The sequence below is a fragment of the Apus apus genome, chromosome 5 (assembly GCF_020740795.1).
Source record: "Apus apus isolate bApuApu2 chromosome 5, bApuApu2.pri.cur, whole genome shotgun sequence".
Lineage (NCBI taxonomy): Eukaryota > Metazoa > Chordata > Aves > Apodiformes > Apodidae > Apus > Apus apus.
In genome coordinates, this window is record NC_067286.1 from 11,208,776 (window position 1) to 11,226,917 (window position 18,142).

Consider the following 18,142-nt stretch of genomic DNA (forward strand, 5'->3'; position numbering starts at 1 on the left):
TCCTGGAGAAGGCTCAGAGGAGACCTTATAGCACCCTTCCAGTACCTGAATGGGGCCTACAGGAAAGCTGGGGAGGGGCTTTTTACAAAGGCATGGAGTGAAAGAGTGAGGAGGAACAGTTTCAAACTGGAACAGGGTAAATTTAGATCAGACATAAGGAAGAAATTCCTCACTATGAGGGTGGTGAGACACTGGAACACATAGCCCTGGGAAGTTGTGGATGCCCCCTCCCTGGAAGTCTTCAAGGCCAGTTTGGACAGGGCTTTGAGCAACCTAGTCTAGTGGAAGATGTCCCTGTGAGGGTTGGAACTAGATGAACTTAAAGGTCCCTTCCAACCCAAACCATTCTATGATTCATTGGAGACCTAAGAAGATCTGTCTTCCTATCCACAACATGGGATGCAAAAATCTTCAAGAGATCACACTTCCAACATGAAAGTACGAGGTAAGTTTCCTAATTATAAAAGGGAAACAAAATCTCCAAAACCCAAAAGCCTATGAGGTGGAAAGGAGGGAGAAGGCACAACAGCTGGATCTCACACAAAGGGCTCCAAGAGAGAAACTGCAATAAAGCCTGTGATGCATTATTCTCAGCAAATGATAAGAGCAACAGACAGGGAAGGAAGGAGAGCTTGCTCCCTGGCTGAGAAGCAATAGTAACATGTGAGAGGGTTACATTAACTAACATCCCAGAAGAGCAATGTTTCCATCACCCTCTCCTGTGTTCTTCACTTTGCAAAAATTCCCTCATTTTATACATGACAAGCAAGTCATTTTGTAATTAATGACAGGACACAATATAATGTAGTGAAGGCTAAATATATCATCAAGTTTTATTACTAACTCAAGAGGCATAAAATTAAATACCTTCACTAGGTACCTGTTTAATTTTGAATATTATTGAAAAGAGTTATTTTCAGGTAGAAATTCTCAGCACTAGAACAACAACTGCTATTTAAAAAAAAAATGCTTTGCAAATCTGGAGTTTAGATTTAATATTAAAAAAAAAAACAACAAACAACAACAAAAAAAACAGACAGAAGAACTTAAAAGGCAGATACGAAAAGTCACACAGAGAAAAAGCAAAACTGACTGAAACTGAAACTGCATCTTTACTTTTTGAATTCTGTGTAAAAGCATAAATGAGTAAATGTGGAATCTTCCAAAAGCACAGAGAACCTGGGGAGGACCAATGCAAGCCAGAAAGGAGGGAGTTCAACAGACAGCATTCCTTCACTGGTTGATTAAATTACCTCTGTGGTCTAAGGCAAAAGGTTAGAGTGAATCCAGGCATTGTATACGGTAAGAACAGAGCAGCCTTTCTTTGTCAGGCTCTATAAGCTTTCTTTAAACAGTATTGCACAATTTCAATCTTGCTGTAATCAAGGAGATGTGGGTGCAGATCCACTCTAATTTTAAAAATACTCCAAGTAGAAGAGTAAAACAGGTTCACCCTGGACATTAAGGATGGGAAGGAAAGCAAACAACAGCAGCTGTGAAATCTTGAAATCCTCTTAGGCTTGGAGCCAACTTTGCAGCCCATCTCCCAGCAAACAGACACATTGCCATTACCCAGATTCAGCTACAGAAGGCAGCAGAAGTCTGGGGACTTGCTTGATGGAGGAGGAGCAAATGATCAATGCTGGCGCTCCAGAGCTGGCAGGTCTGAAGCTTTTAATCATGCCAACCAAAAAGGCAATGTGAAATACCCTCTGGTGAGACAGCAAGGAACACAATGACAAACCAGAGATGTGGATTTGAGCCCCAGTTTTGACATTTGTTAGTGGCTCTGACCTTCTACCAAAGCCAAATCTGGCACCAATTGGAAAGGTGCTGTCTTAGCTTTTATAGCCATGATCTGTGTTTCCCAGAGCTGACAGAAAAAACAGGAAAGAAAGCAAGAAGACTGTCCCATTTCTTATGGGAATATAGCATGCCAGGTAGGGCCCTGTCATCACCAGTCTGGGAAAAACAGAAACACTGTACAACATGAAAGTCTCCTCCTAAAAAGTGTGTGATAAGAAAAAAAACAAGCAGTTAATTTTGATAGGGGAGTTATGGTTTGGCTGAACAGCTTGGAGTTCAGCAGTTTTATTGTACTGGCATGTAAATCAGACTGTTCTGATCTCTGTTCAACAATTTGCAAACATTTATTAACCAGCACACAGTTTTGCAGATTATTTATGCCTACAGTTCTGATCTTTCTGCTTCTTCCCTCGCCACTCCCCAAAGGGAGAACTGTCAAGATACCTCAATCTTACTTTAAGGTTAAAATACCTATTTGTGCACTGCCCATACTTGTTCATTAACCTCAAGTACGAAGATATATCTCTGGTATTATTCCTTCAACCATTTCAAGCAAGAGTGCTCAGGTGATGTCTGCTTTTCATCAGAAACAAGCATCATCAGAAAAGTTCATACTTCTCCTTTTCATCAGGAGGGTGACATGAGACTAAAGACTCATCTCGCAAGTCACAGTAACCAGAGAGGAGGGGAGAACCGTTTTTCAGAATCACACTGATGTACTAATTGTGCAAAACTTTCATCACATGTAAGCAAGCGCAGGGATTAAAGATCACATACATGTACTACTCATGAGCAAAGCAAGAACCTCAAGAGCTCTGGTACTGGAGCTAGTCTCCCCAGCACAAGTCAGTCCTCACAGAATGCAAAATAAGCTATTTACTGGGGGGCAAGAAGCATGTCCCACTTAGTCCAGGCTGTTTAAACGACAGACACACATAGCTATAGATAACAAAAATACCCTATGGGAATCCCCACATATGCACCCTGGAAAACAAAGAAAAGCACCCAAGGCCTTCTATTTTTAAAAGAAGGGAATAAAAGTTTTATATAAAACAATTATTTTATCTTAAATCTCTAGAGAGTAGCAAACATTAGTATAGTTCAAGTGGGACATTAACTAAACTGGTGTTAAACAGCTTAAGTTTTTGTTTCTTACCTCCTCAGGTACAATGATTAAAGGGTATTTGTCCTCTGATAGGAAGTTAAAAATAACCCACACTTTAAATGCATCTTCATCACTAATCAGCAAAGGGCTTTTAGAGAGGTTCTTTTTTGCACAGAGAGTCCAGCACATCCTGTTGAATTCAACTTTGTCAAAGTTTCCTTGAACCTAAAATGAAAAGATTTAACAAAAAAATTAATATGCACAAACAACACAGAATAAAAGACAAAGTTTAACAGGCTAAGTCACTCAGGAAGCACTAAGAAAATTCTAGTTTGCAAGAAATGTCTAGGCCCAAAAAGAGCACTGCAGCAGCCTAGTCTGACTTCCTGCATGGGGTCAACTACAAGACTTCTTCCAGCAAAATCTACATCCAACCTCCAATTTCTGGTTGAGTTAATAACAGCCTGGTTTCATGTGAAGGAGACTACTGGATTCTGTGTTTCCTCTAGGACATAAGCTCCAGCTTCCAAACCTTCTTCAGAACTGTATTAGTTCCAACTGCCTTTCTATTGCACTGAGTTTCTGAGATTTTATATAGCAAATTTGGAAACCATTATAGCCAAAACTGTGTGTGTGTATGCTAAAACCAATATTGGAACAACAGCTGCAAAAGACCCTTAATACGTTTTGCCATTTCATGTTACTCAAATGCAACTCTTGTAGAATATTAATAAATATGTAATAATTTTTTTCTGAAACACTAACATTTAAGAGCTTTTCTTTTTCTCAGACTTGCAAATCTTCATGTTATTGATAAAAAAAAAATTCCTCTTGTTTTCATTATCCTTTATAATACCTAGTAACTGTACATGCCCATCTGTGAATGACTTACATATGAAAGCTCTAATTTCCTCTGTTTTCTTCTTAGACCCTCATTTATGCTAGAAAATTAAATCTGTTTATCTCCCTACAGTTTAGCAATGCTATTTCTTTTCAATATGTAACTGATAAAGGCATGTTCTGCACTGTAATAGAAGTCCCCTGAGATTTCAGAAAGCATGATTATGAAATAGATTACAGTAATGTTCAGTGACATTTTCGTATGACAAGCCAAACCATCCATCGTAGATGCTTCAAGGATGCCATTGCAAACTGTATGATTTCCTATCCAGTCTGGTAAATGGTCAAATATAGTGGAGGGTGAGCCACTGTGGCTAAGTCAAAGAGAGACTCAGGAAGTGGAGGAAATTATGTGGGTAAGGGAAAGAAGAAAAAAAGAAGAAGAAAAAAAAAAAAAGACAGAAGTAAACAGGAAACCAATCCTATGCCAAGATTGACTTTACAGTACAGTTTCTAGGACTAGAAGTCAGACTATGAAAGGAAGGCACAGACTTGGCAGGCTTGCAGAGCAGGCCACCAATGTAAGTGACAGAGCAACAGGCTGGCTACAGGCTACAGCTTTCATGTGAAGAAGGGAGAAGCTGTAGGAGCTATAGCTGCTATAGCCACAAACTCAGCATCCTGGCTGTTTGAAGAATGAACATGGGTCTTTAATGAAACACCAGCTAAATTAACAAATACCCTTTGGAAGAAGGGCTAGAAGCCAGGTTTCCTTCCTCCTTCAATTTGCCAGCACCTTATCCCTTGGCTACTTTTGCCAGTGCTTTTTCCTGTCTGTCCTCCCTGCCCAATGAAGCTTGCCTTCTTTCCTAAAGCAGCCTCACCCACCCTAATGATAAGCAGTTCCACCTTGGGAATGTCCTGATGGTTATGCTTCTCCCAAGGAAGATGCTGATAGGGTAGGTAGGAAATCTCCTTTTCTACAGCCATCACCTAGCACATGCTCTAAGCACTGCAAACCAAGTGGGTTGCTCTACAACCTGCTTATGCTTTAAAGCACAGCAGCAACCAATGACCACAGGGAGATGGGCGGAGAAAGGCACAGACCCCAGCTGGGGTAAAGGAAAGTGTGTGGTTTCTGCTCACATGACACAGCTGGATTGCATGTGCCTCAGAAACTCATGTCAAAACCCATCTCACCTAGAGCATATGACTGCCACTATGATGAGGCAGCAGCCAAGCAGGACCATTTTGCCACAGGGAACTAGATCATGCTGTGCCAGAAGTCCCACTTTAGACATGTAAATACTATTTTCAGAATCCAGACTTGAGGCTGAAATTGACTTCATGGGACTCACAAAGCATCCAGAGGAGAGATGCTGCTTAGGAATACTCAGGAGCAAGAATCAGTTAAGCACACAAGTTCCATCTCTCAAAAATAATTGATTCGCCTCTGTGTTTTTTTCTAAATGATCAGGCTGTCTGTTAAATAAAGGAAATAAAAAAAAATTGTTGTTCTGGAAATATTGGGAGTCAGGAATGGAGCGAAATAGGTCTCTAAAAAAGAATACATTTTTTCCTCAGCAATTCCATGTAGCAATGCCAACTATTCCCTGTACCTATGTTCTTCGAGTACATTTGCATGGGGTGGGAGGGGAAGGAAGGTGAAAATGCTGCAACTAAACCCAAACTGCTTTCAAGCTAACTCCATACTACGAAAGTCTTGGCTGTGCTACTTTGACTTCCTTGACTAGCAACACTCCACTGTAGATGGCAACATAATAATTATTCTGAATGAATAATCTCTCTGAATTCCAGAGATCATTTCTAAGCATTGTTCCAAAATTGAAAACATTTGAACAGTTTCTAAAGTTATAATTTAACTGATCTGCAAAACTATACTTCCAAATCAGTTAAGAAATTGTCAAATTTGAAACTTTTCAAACAGGAGGTAATGATGTAAAAAAAAACCAACAAAAAAACAGTCACATTGCTGTTTCATGACATGAAAAACACACACATTTATAAAAACAGACTGGGTCAAAGACTATCCTGAAATTTAAAGAGGATTCCCCAAAACCTATTAAATTGCAGTGAGACTACACTGAAATCATCTTGATGTGAAACTAAAATAAGAAATTTATGACATTCAACTGAGAAATCAGAATTTCAGTTGTGTTTGGCCAGAATACTCATTCTGCTTGCAACCTGTATGAATCTGTCCAGATGATGAAACACGCAAATGAACGAACCCCTCCAACCTTAAAACTGCTTGAACTCATAGAGATAAAAACATGATACATAAAAGACACATATCTTCCCTTTCTAAAAAGTTTTACAAAATAATCAAAAGAAAAATGCAGCAAAGCCCATACAGTTTTTAGATCTTTAATTTCTACTTGCAATTACACATGCCAAGTGGGATTTACCATCATCAATATACTACCAAATAACTCTAAAACATAAGGAAACACAAAAAATATTTGGCTTCAGTGCTAGTGATCAGATCAGTTCCAAAAATGTAACAAGCATTGGAGTGTAAATAGCATTCACTTAAGTTATCTGGAATATGAGATAACCTGAGGTTTAGAACTAAGTCCTTCTTTGTCTCACTGTACTATGTTTCTTCCCTGCCATAAATAAAACATTGTAAAATACCACCATCAACATCACCAAAAAGAAAATCTTTTCAATTGGTGTTAAAAGACATAGATTGTAAATAATGGAACATGCTAAAATATGGTTATGACATCATGTAAAACAAATTTTACTAGCAAGCGACAGCCCACTCCTGGAAGTGACACTTACAGAGCAAGAACAGATTTTGTTTCATATGTGGGAAAATCCTAGATACAGCTGTCTGCTAAGTAACAAGCAGTATGATACTAGAAATCATCAATAACTCAGTTCTAATTATTCAAACTGTTTCTTCAAATTCCCTATTTGGATAAAGGATATAGTTGCAACCAGTTTGCCTCATTAAACTTGTGCCTTTCTTGATAACTCCTTGGTTCTATATTAAGAGGCTTTATTGCAGGGTAACATGGTAAGCCAGCACCAAAAAATATAAAAAGCTACAACTGCATCTAAGAGTACAACAGAAGTTATTTCAAAAGGTTACAAAGGCCTCTCAATAAAACTAAGTCACAGTAACACACTTGCTTTAAAGAAATCTACAGATTCATTCTTTAAATAGTCTACTAATGTTTTAAAGCAAAACACCCTGAGATTAAAAAAAAAAAGTCTCTCTTGAGCAGGTAGCTTTTGCTTAAATCAATTAATTCATCAGAGGATGTATTACTGGAAATTGAGACAAATTCCTCTGTATTTTGGGGCTTTCAAGTATCAGTCCTTCTTTAGTAGCTTGGCTTACTAGCACAAATTAATAGCATTTGTTTTACAATCACGCCATCTAAAAGAACAGCTTACACCCCTGAAGAATAAAAAAATAAGAGGTTTCTTGTTTGCTCTTTTGCTTGTTTGTTTCAAACAAAGGAAACACAACATGAACCAATGACTTCATCCCGCTGCATGTTTTCTTTTGGCACTGATGTAAAGTCATCTCTAAAAGATAAGATGTCACAATCATTTTTCTAGTCCACAAAGATAACCTTCTGTCTGAAGAATTTCACTAACTTTTAGTAGTACATATCTACACAGTTTAAATAACTTGAAGTTACACATAATTTAATCCTGTTCCTCAACACTTTCATCTGTTAAGATGAACTACTGGTATGGGTCTATCAAGCAATTATCAGAAGACAGATCAGTGTAAAAATAAAACAATACAAGAAACTACATGCAGTAGAAAGCTCTTTGCTTTCATGAGAAGGTAATGTAGCTTGTCTTTTGTCCTTACCATGAGGTAAAAAGGTACTCCAGAGTAGCTAAACCCTGTAAATTTACAACTTGCTTGTGTGGCCAGGTCTTTCATTTTCAAATTAAAATGTTATTTATATCCAATGGCTCCTCATTTCCACAGCTGTTGTTCCTATAAACACCCTTCAACAATAAAGCATGTTTATATTTGAAAAAGCCTTCCATCTCTCTCCTTCTTTTACTTAATGGCTTGCTACTGTAATCCTCTGGTCAAAATAAAGTAAGGCCTTTTCTTTTACCTCAAAACTTGTATACAAACTGCTTGGTCTCTGCTGAATCTTACAGGAGCTCAGCCAGCCAAAACAAAGTGGAAATCAGATTGTAAATTTCTTAAGGACAGAGCTAGATTCTCCAACATCAAACAACCAAGACATTAAGTGGGTACCTTTATGTGTATTAACAGCCAACAACTCTCACGTATAAAAAAAGGAGCCCATTACTGTGTATGAGAAACACAGACTAGACAGGCACAGGAGCTGATAAGCTTTAGTCATAGCTGGATACATGAAGATTCTCCTGCTTCCAAGCTGCCAGAATGCATTTTATATATTACATTTTCCACCAGTATTAAATGAAGATTAATGAAGCAGCAAAAATTATCAGATCAGGCTAAGGAGTTTGCATAATCTGAAATTGCTGAAATGGACTTTTCAGCAGCATGTCAGTTCAGGACTTATAAAAGAAAGCAAGCATCTATGCATCTCTGCAGCCTCAACATCCAAGTTTGAGGGCTTCTGGGGTCAGCCCCCAAGTATATGGGAAATCAGTGGTATTGAAGTTATGTTTGCTCTATCACATGGGATTGTTTTTATTGTCTAGACCAGTCTCTCAACAAAAGCTGTCAGAAAAAAGGCAGGAAGACAGTTTTTTTATTTTCAAAAATTTCAACCTAAATCTCAAACACACAGCTCCCAGAGCCCAGCTCTGTCCCACTGACTACCTATTCATCAACAAGATGGAGGGGAGAGCAGGGGAAACCCTGCTGGCTTTCCAGAGCTTCCCCCCAAACAAGGCACAACAGAAGACTGAGTGCTCATGTGAAAGGAAAGAACTTGCTAGATGAAGCTTGACAACAATCTCTAACATTGCCCACTCTAATTATCTTAAGGTATCTGGTTATTAAAATACCTTGTGAATAGACATTAAAGACAGTTTTTGCCCTTCCTGTTTGCAATGGAGCCTACAATAATACAGCTGTAGTAAAAAGTGGGACAATCTGTAGCTCCAAGACATGTTCATATAAATTCAAGCTGAGGTGCTTTATTAATATGAACAGGGTTCTGCATTAACACAGCTCAGACAATAACCAGATGTAACAGGAAACAGAAATCAAGAAGAGAAAAAAGCAAAGAACAGTTCATCCTTCCATTTTAAGGCACAGGCTTTCCAGAGTACCCGCCCCAGCACCACCCCAGAGGCACTCACACCAGCATGCTTCCTGCAAGCAGACGTCTACTGTAAAAAGACTCTAATACACAGCCTGATAAATGGAAAAACAGTACACAAGAATTCAAAACTTACCTTTTCCAAGATGAACTTGTTTAGATAAGGCATGTAACCCTGATTGGAAACTGGCCCTTCATCATCATCTCTAAAGTGTTCTTCCAAGGCCACTGGGTCGTGGGGAACATTTAACACTGTGCATAAGTTGTGAGAAAGGACCTAAGGACAGAAGAGAAATCAGTGATGCTGCTGTTGGCCTTAACCATTCTGTGTTCCTTCCAGAGCAGACCTGTCATTGCTATGCGGATTTTTGTCAAAAAACAAACCTTAACTAAAAATGTTGACTCCAAGGACTTCATAACTTCAGCGAGTTGCACATTTACAAATGAAATGCTATCACAGATAGCTCCATTCCTACAGAAGTGCAAATACAGCTACAGAAACTACCCTTTGTACACATACGCATTTGAAAACCAAGATATGCATGCAGAAACACCAATGTAGTATTTACAGAGTGAAATTAGATAGCTATGGAAAACAACAAGTTTAAAATTGTATTTACTATCTAGTGAAAACAAGTAACAAAAAAACCCAACTCAGTATGTACCTTTACAAAGAAATGACCACTCAAAGCATTAACAACTGATTTATCTCATCTTCTTGCTTTTAGGTTGCTTCTCAACATTCACCCTGTGTTTCAGTTAGCAAAGGAAAAGCAATATGATAGAAAGGGGAAGGGTCTAGGTGTGCTTCTCTAATTTTTATTTTTAAAAGGTATTTGCATAAATTATGTCAAGACCTTAAAAACAACCAGAGCTCTTGTCTTCTTGAGAAATGACCTTCAAGAAGAAGCTACATGCTTGATTAGTTTTGAGGAAGTACTGAATTACTAAAAACTGTCAGCAAATGCATCTCAACTTCAACTTAAGCTGAGCTTTACTAATGCCTCGGTACCAACTACATGAAGGTAGAGCTTGGGTAGCAGTCACTCCTGTGCCACTTTCCTAAGAAACACAAAGCACCCATCTCTTTTGTTCTTCACGTTGTCCCAAGTCAGGTCAATCCTGTAACATGCTGCCCACTGGGTAGTGGAGCCTCCTTCCCTTGGCATGATGGAGAGTTAAGCCTTGAGGACCACAAAAGACAGGAAGACACCAAATACAGGAATTGTTTAAGGATTTAACTTCACATGCTCAGGGATGGTCTCCATCAAAAAAAAAAGTCATAGCCAAAGGCAAAAATGAGGGGTGGAAAAAATTAGGCAGAAGTAAAACAGACTGCATCTTTTGAAAAGGGATTCTGCTTGTGATTTTTTTTTAATCAACAACTAGATGGGACAGACTGCACTTGAATTTTGGCATATGTTCTACTTTTTCACTGTACAGCAAAAATGAAATAAAACAACATACTCAAATGGTGCAAAGAAAAAGCAGTAAAAAAAATGTAGAAAATTTATAAGCAGGTCTATTTAAGTGAGTAGATATAAAGTCATCAAGTTGCAGTAGCTGCAAAACAAGAATTGGAAGTCTGAAGTTATCAAAGCTTAGGAACACACTTAAAATGTCTGGGCTTCTCTCCCTTCCCCAAAATAATGTAAAATTACTTTTATGTATGATAAGGAGACATGCAGAATCTAAGCACTAGTTAGCATAAAATCCTACAAAGACAGCTCAAGATGCAAGTTAAGTTCATACAACAATTCTTCTCTACACACCTCCAAAGTTACTCTTCCTTTTAGAAAAGCAAACATTTTTACAATAAATATATCTTTTCATTGTCACATGCTAACATTAAGCCACTGGAGCTAACCAGGTACAAAAGTTTAAAACTAGAAAACAATAGCATCAGCCACAGTACAACAAAAACTCTAATTCCCAAAGCAGCAAAATAGTATTTAGAAGTCATCACATTTCACACTACCCTCCATCAGCAGCACATTTCCCTTCAATCTGTCCTTACTTTTAACCAGCACATCAAACCAAGGAGTTGAGTACATGTGATTTACATACGGGGGAAAAAAAACATACTATCATGCATGTTTCCTCTTCTATTTAAGGCTTCCGTTGTTATTTATGGAAGACAGGGATTCTTGAATTTCTGAGAGATAAAGGTGATCTGTTTTCCAACCAGACTGTAGTTGCTAATACTGTAACTAAAAAAAAACACTTCAGCTAACTAAAATACTCTAAAGCATAACTGAGTTAAACTTATTACTAAAATAACTCTAAAGTCTCACTAAAACACTTCCTCATCATGTTCTTCTTACATGTTTCTCTTCTCCCTTTTTCAGCCTTCCTGCTGTGTTTGGGCTGTCAGAAACTGAGGTGATTTCCACATCAAGCAACCAGGAATTTACCAGGAAAGAATTCCACTTTCAATAATTTTCTAAGATCTGCCTTATCTATGATCTCTCCTGTGCCCAGTGTTCTCTTTTCATAACTCAGGAAATTCCTCAGAGCCTGCCAAAGCCTGCCATTCTCTAACACGGCCAAGTGCCAGCTGAATTCTTCAGTTCTAAGCCTGAAAAATTCTGCACTGAGGTCTCATTTTGGTTTGTTCTCTCAAATCACATTATGTGGACTCTATTTTAATGGTCAATTAAAAAAACAAAAAAAAAAAATCTAGCTGAGTATTAGGTTAATCGGGGTACAAAAAACTGCCTTGCAGAAGTTCTGGCAGCCATGAGGAAGTTTTGGACCAGTAAGGATTATTTTCCCCATGCCCACAGGGTTGCTAGGCAGCTTTTTCTTTCAGCACTTACTATGCTCTGGATGCCACATTCAATGACGTGCCTTGGCCAGAGCCAACTCTTACCCCAGACCAGAGACTCATCTCTGGGCTGTGGCAAACGGGTACAGTGGTGGTCACCAAACTGTGGTCCATGAGACAGTACAAGCAGCCTGCAAAGGGTTCACACAACCAGTGCTTTGGGCACAATTCTTCCATTTCTAATTAAATATTTTGAAAGAAAGATGCCTGGTGGTGCCCAGGGAATCCTGAAGGTGTTCTGCTGTAAACAGAAATAAATAAATAAATGGATAAAAGAAGTAAGCTGAACACCGAAGGTTGTTACAAACTGTGGATTTACTTTATTTATGAAGCAAGTCTCATGCTACTTTACCTGAAGTACAAATATCCAGCTCGGCTCTACTCTCCCACAGCTGCTCCCCTCTGAGCTCCCATTTTCCAAAACATTGATCTTCCTAAACTTTAACCACATGATAAATTGTTATCATCTGAGTAGTTCCATCTAACCTTGTCCATAAAAGTGATCTCCATTTCTAAAGTGAAATGAAGATCTGCTAGACTACCTATTCTCAGCAACAAGAATTTGGCCCAGATGATAGTAGGAGCATTAACAGGGCACACTAATCCTACAGCAGATCTTGTCAGTTTCTTCAGTGCTTTCTTCTTTTTCTTTTCCATCTTTCAGGAGGGTCTTCTCCCTCCCCTGTCTCTTTTTAAGATTTTTTAAGATCTCTTTTTAAGATGTGTTGGCATTGCAGATGCCTACAGCTCCATTCAATGGCTTTCTGTGAATTCATTCCAAGACATTCTTGGCTCATCACTCCCTGACATCCATGTCAGCAGCCGACCAGCCAAAATAAGGCTACTCACAAGTACTTTCCCTTTTCCTTGTTTGACCAGTGTGGAAATCAGCACTGTATATGTCCCTTGCCACAGGCACAAGGTCTTTTCAACCAGGGCACATCTTCAGCATACATTTTCTTGCATCACAGCATCTCAAAGGTACACCTTCCTTGTCTACTCAGGTAGCCAATGTTCCATTTGGAGTCCCATTATTTAACATCAGAATTAGTGCAGCAACCTCTTTCCCAGTTAGACAAGCATATTCAAGCCCACCCTCTACTAGCTCAGGTTCCTGAGGCTTGTGTCCTTCGCCCACATCACCTCTCTGTTCCTTCTTTTGCTGCCTTCCCCCTCGCACTTTCATAGATTCCTGTTACCTTTTTTGACAACCTAACCCTTACTCTTGCCTTCATAATCAGCCCAGCCTCCTTGTCCCCCAGTCACATACTGGTGCTAGCCTACATCTCGTACCACTGCCCAGGCAATTGCCTTTCTGCCTTGCAGTTCCCAGCCTTAGGAAGATCTCCCAGTAAACATTCTCCACCTACTGTGCCTTACTTTATGCTTTATCTTCCTTGAAACCAGTTGACAAAACCTAAAGGACAAAAGTTAAATGGGCTACTGATCCATTGGCAGCTGCTCCTCTCAGGTGTACTATCGTTTCCTAATGTCCCCACTTTTGATCTACAAGCTGATTTGGTTAGTTAACTCTTCCGGAAGAGGGGCATCCATCCCCTCCCACCTTGCAGACATGATTTCTCATGGCTACCCTAATACGAATGCTTCTGAGCCCTGCTAACAACGTCAGAGTACAACTCTCTCAGAGTGAGTCACAATGACTAATTTCCTACCGTCCTTCAATGCTGTACAAAGTCAATTGTCCATTTGGGGTCCTGCCCACCCGTCACAGGCTCTCGACCTTTCCAGTGCCTTGCTACATTGTTCAAGGTCTTCCTCTCTGTTCAGACCATCCCTCTTGCCCCTGATTACACCATTCTTCCTCTTCCCACCAGCCACTGACTTCCCATTCAGTAAAAAGGCAAAACAAAGATAAGAGCTAGAATATTCCTGTAACATCCCAGATTCAATTAAAGACCAGTTTAAATTTTGTAGGCATGACTACTAACTCTGGTCCCCTACACGTTATGGGAACAAATGAGACTGTTATTTTCACAAAGTGCTCACTATCCACATTCTGTAGATATCACGCCAAGTATCCAAGACTGAAAATCCACCCCAATGGTAGCATACAAAACAAGAGCAGTCAAATAACCTCATTGCCTAAGCAGAGACAAGTCATAAAGCAATGCAAGGAAGAGCTTCCAGACAGAGCATAAAAATAAAATGGTATGTATTCTTTCCAAGATTCAATCATACACATAGAAGGAGCACTGCAGGCTGCTAAGTGTAATGACATTTAACACCACAGTGTTTCAAGATCTGGATGAAAAGCAGATTGAATGTTGGCACATTCCAGAAACTTTTCAAATAAGTCAATTTTAAAACTGCAGATTGCAAAAAAGACTAAATTGGATTTAAATATAGGAAAGCAAGTAGTTGCATGTAGCTGGTGCTTGAACTGCAACAGCATCTGTAACTGCATCCACAGAAATTATACATTAGCCTTGCTATGTAAGTGTTTAAACGTACCGAAACACACTGACAAAAAATGATGATTGTGGGCCTATTTAAAAGTGTAATTTAAGAACAGCACACATCTGCTGATGTAGAAAACAGGGTAAGATCTGCAGCATAACAGTAGTACTTCTGAAGATTAGACAATGAAAAATAAATCTGTGCATACTGCAAGATAATAAAAATTAAACAGAAGACTGATTTAACTGTCCCTTCCTTCAGTGACTAAGAACATATACAAAAGGATAAAAGTAATATAATTAAATCCTTCCCATTCCAAGCGAGTCCTAGTTTTTCCTCCAAGCATTTGCTGTTTCTCCAGGCTACAGAACAGACCAATTCCACTCACCTCCATCTCTTTGCTCTAGATATATTAAAAATTATGTGTGATGCAAAGCCTTCACAGCAGGGCCTCAGCTACATAGCACACGTTTTTCTCATAGGATTTAACACATTATATTGTGAAGGCTTAAAGATCACTTCTAGTTAGAGAAGCTAGAAATCACCCTATTTAACAACCAACATGCTATACTAACTACTTCCTGTTCAACACGTTGGCAGCACCTTATACTGGATAATAAAACTCAAAGATCCATTATCAGTAAGTTCTCCTTTTTTTTTTTCTTTATAATGGGACTTTGACTGCGTTATTAAACATATTTTTCTAATACCACAGATCTCTACTAGCCTGTCTGTCTCCAATCTCTTAATTTTACAGGCGTGCTACACCATCCTCATGGTAATGTGGATGAGAAATACCTGGTTGTGAAATACCTTCTTAGTACAACATAGCCCTAATTCAATCAGACAGGAACTTCTGTTTTGCTGTCCTGCCTACCCCTTCCTCTGAATAGATGTGGGGCTACTGCCATAACATACACCTTTTCTCCCAGCAGGACTAGCAGTTGGGCATCACATTCATAATTTGCCACAAAAAGCCTACAGAAGAATGTTCTCTACTTCTTCCTGTGTTTCCTGGAAACTAACTCTTGGTGGCCATGGGCAAAGGTAGCAGCCTCACTTCAGGCTTGTTTCTGCATTCCCAGATCCCCCACGTGACACTTCCCTTGGGAGCCTTTATATCACAGACAGAACTGAACACACCCAGAAAGACCAATTTTTTTTTTCATCTTTTCTCTCTCAAAGACAGACAGAATGAGACACCAAAACTGTTTAATAAGATGTTTGATAGGTAAGCAGGGGACAAATTTAATTTCCCTTCTCCTTTTTATTTTTTTTTTTTTAACTTTTTTCAACACAAGCACTTGTAGCCATGGGGCTCTAACATGACCACAGAGTAAGACAGGTAACTGTGCTTCAGCTTGGAAATACAACTGCTGCTTTAATCCGCCCAGATCAGTCAGTGATCTTAGAGAAGTTATGACACCTCCATCAGAGCAAGCTGTACAAGCCCATCAGCATCCTGGCTGCTTCTTTAGGCATTTAATTCACCCCAGCACCTGTGCAACCACAACAGCGCCTTCACCAGCTGGCACAACGACATGTGCTGCAGACACACCTTCCAGGTGACTGCACTGAGCACACAAATCACACCTCTCTGCAACCTACTTCAGTTAGTCCTGCAGCACTGCAACACACATACTCACTTTCACTGCACCACCTGTAAATGACCTGGGACCTGCACATGCTTTTCAGCTCGAACTTGCAGTCTTGCCTGACTCCTGCCCCACAGTCACTTCTGGCCGAGCGAGACTGTATCTCACTGCCTGTACTTCACACACAGCCTGTTCACCCTGAGCAAAAAGGAGAAGAGGAACAGGCTGCTTGCAGCACGCTGCATGCTGTGGATACTTATTACATCATGCTAAAAACAAAGTCCATTAGCTACTGACTGTACTTACAAATACTGCCTGCAGCATGGCCATTCTCACTCATGGAGTTAATCCCACAAAGGGCACGAACTCCAGCTAATCGCTGTGACTGACACCACTCCAGCACTCAGTACAAGGACCCACAGTCTCAAAGTGTCAACAGGTGTTGCGTTCTTATTCAAAATATTTATTTAGCCAGATTCCTGCTATTACTCCCAGGCCAAGACAGTCCCATAAAGCAGGGCCAAAATGGGACTGGATTCAGCGAGCTGCCTGAGAGCTCTTTTAAGAGCACAAACATTACTTCAGCATATAAGCTCAGGGAAGAATGGCACAGTTGGAGCCTCTTGACTAATTCTCCTGTTTATATCCAAATAAGAGAGCACTGTGGAACCTCACTCTCCCCTTGGCAAGCTATGAATTTCGCTTGGATGCAGCCAACCCCTATAGATGGGACCTTGTGGCTACCCCACAAAAGACTTTGGCCAGGAAGAGTACCAAGGACACGCAGTTGAAAGCGGACCAGAAGCACAACAAGGGCTTGTGCACTGACATCTCGGGGAGGATGAAGCGCTTGCCTGGGCAGAATAAAAACCAGCTTCCTTGGGCACAAGGAAGGGCCAGCTCACAGGACGGAGGGGTCCAGCAGCCACGGCGAGTGGCGGGCCACAAGACAGCCCGAACGGGGAGAACGCGACCGACAGCCCGCAGATGGGCTGTGAAAGCAGGCGGCCAAGTCCCCCCGCCCAGCCCCTGCGCGACCAGCTCAGTCAGACCCAGGGAGCATCCCCGTGCCCGCTGCAGAGGCCTGGGGAGCCGGGGACAAGCCGGCACACGCCGCGGCCTCTCAGGCTGCTGGCGGCAGCCCCGCAAACCCGCCCCGGCCCCGCAAACCCGCCCCGCTCTCCCCCGCGCCCCCCGCCGGGCCGGGCCGGGCCGGGCCGCTTCGCCTGCCTTGAGCTGGGACTTGGAGACCTTCCCGCTGCGGTCGAGGTCGAGGGCGGTGAAGGCGTGCCAGATGGACTTCAGCAGCTCCTCCTTGAGGCCCACCATGGCCGGCCCGCCGGCTGCCGCGCTCCCGCCGCCGCTCCCGCCGCTCTGCCTTCGCCCGGCCCGGCCCGGCCCGCCCCGGGGGGGGAGCCCGGCCTGGCAGGCCCCGCCCCTGGGGCCGCTCGCGTCCCGCCCCGCGGCAGCGGCCCCGCCGGGGCAGCGGGGAGCCCGGGCCGCGGGAGCGGGGCCGGGAGGCGCGGGAGGGTGCAGTCCGACACAGAAAAGGAGCTTCCCTCGCAGTCCGTTTTCTAAGCCCCCGAGAATTCCAATACGCATCTCGCGGTTACAGGCTGCAAGAGCTGGACCGAACGAAGGGCTAAAAACCAGCTCGGCCGCTGCTGGCAGGGCAGGAGCGGTACCGAGCGGCGCGGAAGGAGCTGTGTTGCTGGTGCTTCTGCGTGTTTCTTTGTGGTTTGTGTTTTTTCCTGTTAAGTGCCCTCCGGTGCTGTGGGTTCAGAGTAAGCAACAGCGAGAGCAGCCGCTCCGAGGGCTCCCGCTGTCGCTCCCGCAGCCCCCCAGGGGTGTTTCTCCGCCCCACCAGCGAGGCTGGCTGCATCTAGACCCGGAGCAGCGAGAAGATGATGCTGCGATGTCTGTTGCTTGGAATACTGCGTGTGAGACCATTCGCAGCTCGTTATTAAGGGTTCATTCTTGGGGAGTTTAAACCAAACCGCTAAGTTCTCGGAATTCAAAAAATAAAAGAAAAAATTCACTTTTATCCAACTTTCGTCTCCATTCAACTGCATCACCAGAACAAAAATAGCACTCTGCAAGTGAAACGGTTCCAGCAGGTACAGCGAGGTTACTGTTTTGCATTAGGTGGTTCACTATGATCCCAGTCAGAAAGGCACACAGACTCTGAAGTATCACTTAAAATACCGTTTATTTGAGCTAACTCTATAATGGAAAGGACAGTACAGACATTCTTACATTCCTTCAGGTGCTGGCAGCCCTGAGCTGT

The 18,142-nt window shown here is 41.6% G+C and overlaps 1 protein-coding gene across 1 annotated transcript in view; it reads right to left on the reverse strand.

Moving 5' to 3' along the window:
* The window catches only part of SWAP70 (switching B cell complex subunit SWAP70), a 39,749-nt gene extending 22,462 nt beyond the window's left edge, over positions 1-17,287 (reverse strand). Inside the window, exons 1-3 of the mRNA XM_051621436.1 lie at positions 17,086-17,287; positions 9,152-9,292; positions 2,963-3,136 (exon numbers count right to left, since the gene is read on the reverse strand). Coding sequence (XP_051477396.1) covers positions 2,963-3,136; positions 9,152-9,292; positions 17,086-17,184 — 414 coding nt within the window. The 5' untranslated portion in view covers positions 17,185-17,287. The remainder of the gene's footprint in view (positions 1-2,962; positions 3,137-9,151; positions 9,293-17,085) is intronic.
* Between the last annotated feature and the right edge of the window lie 855 nt (positions 17,288-18,142).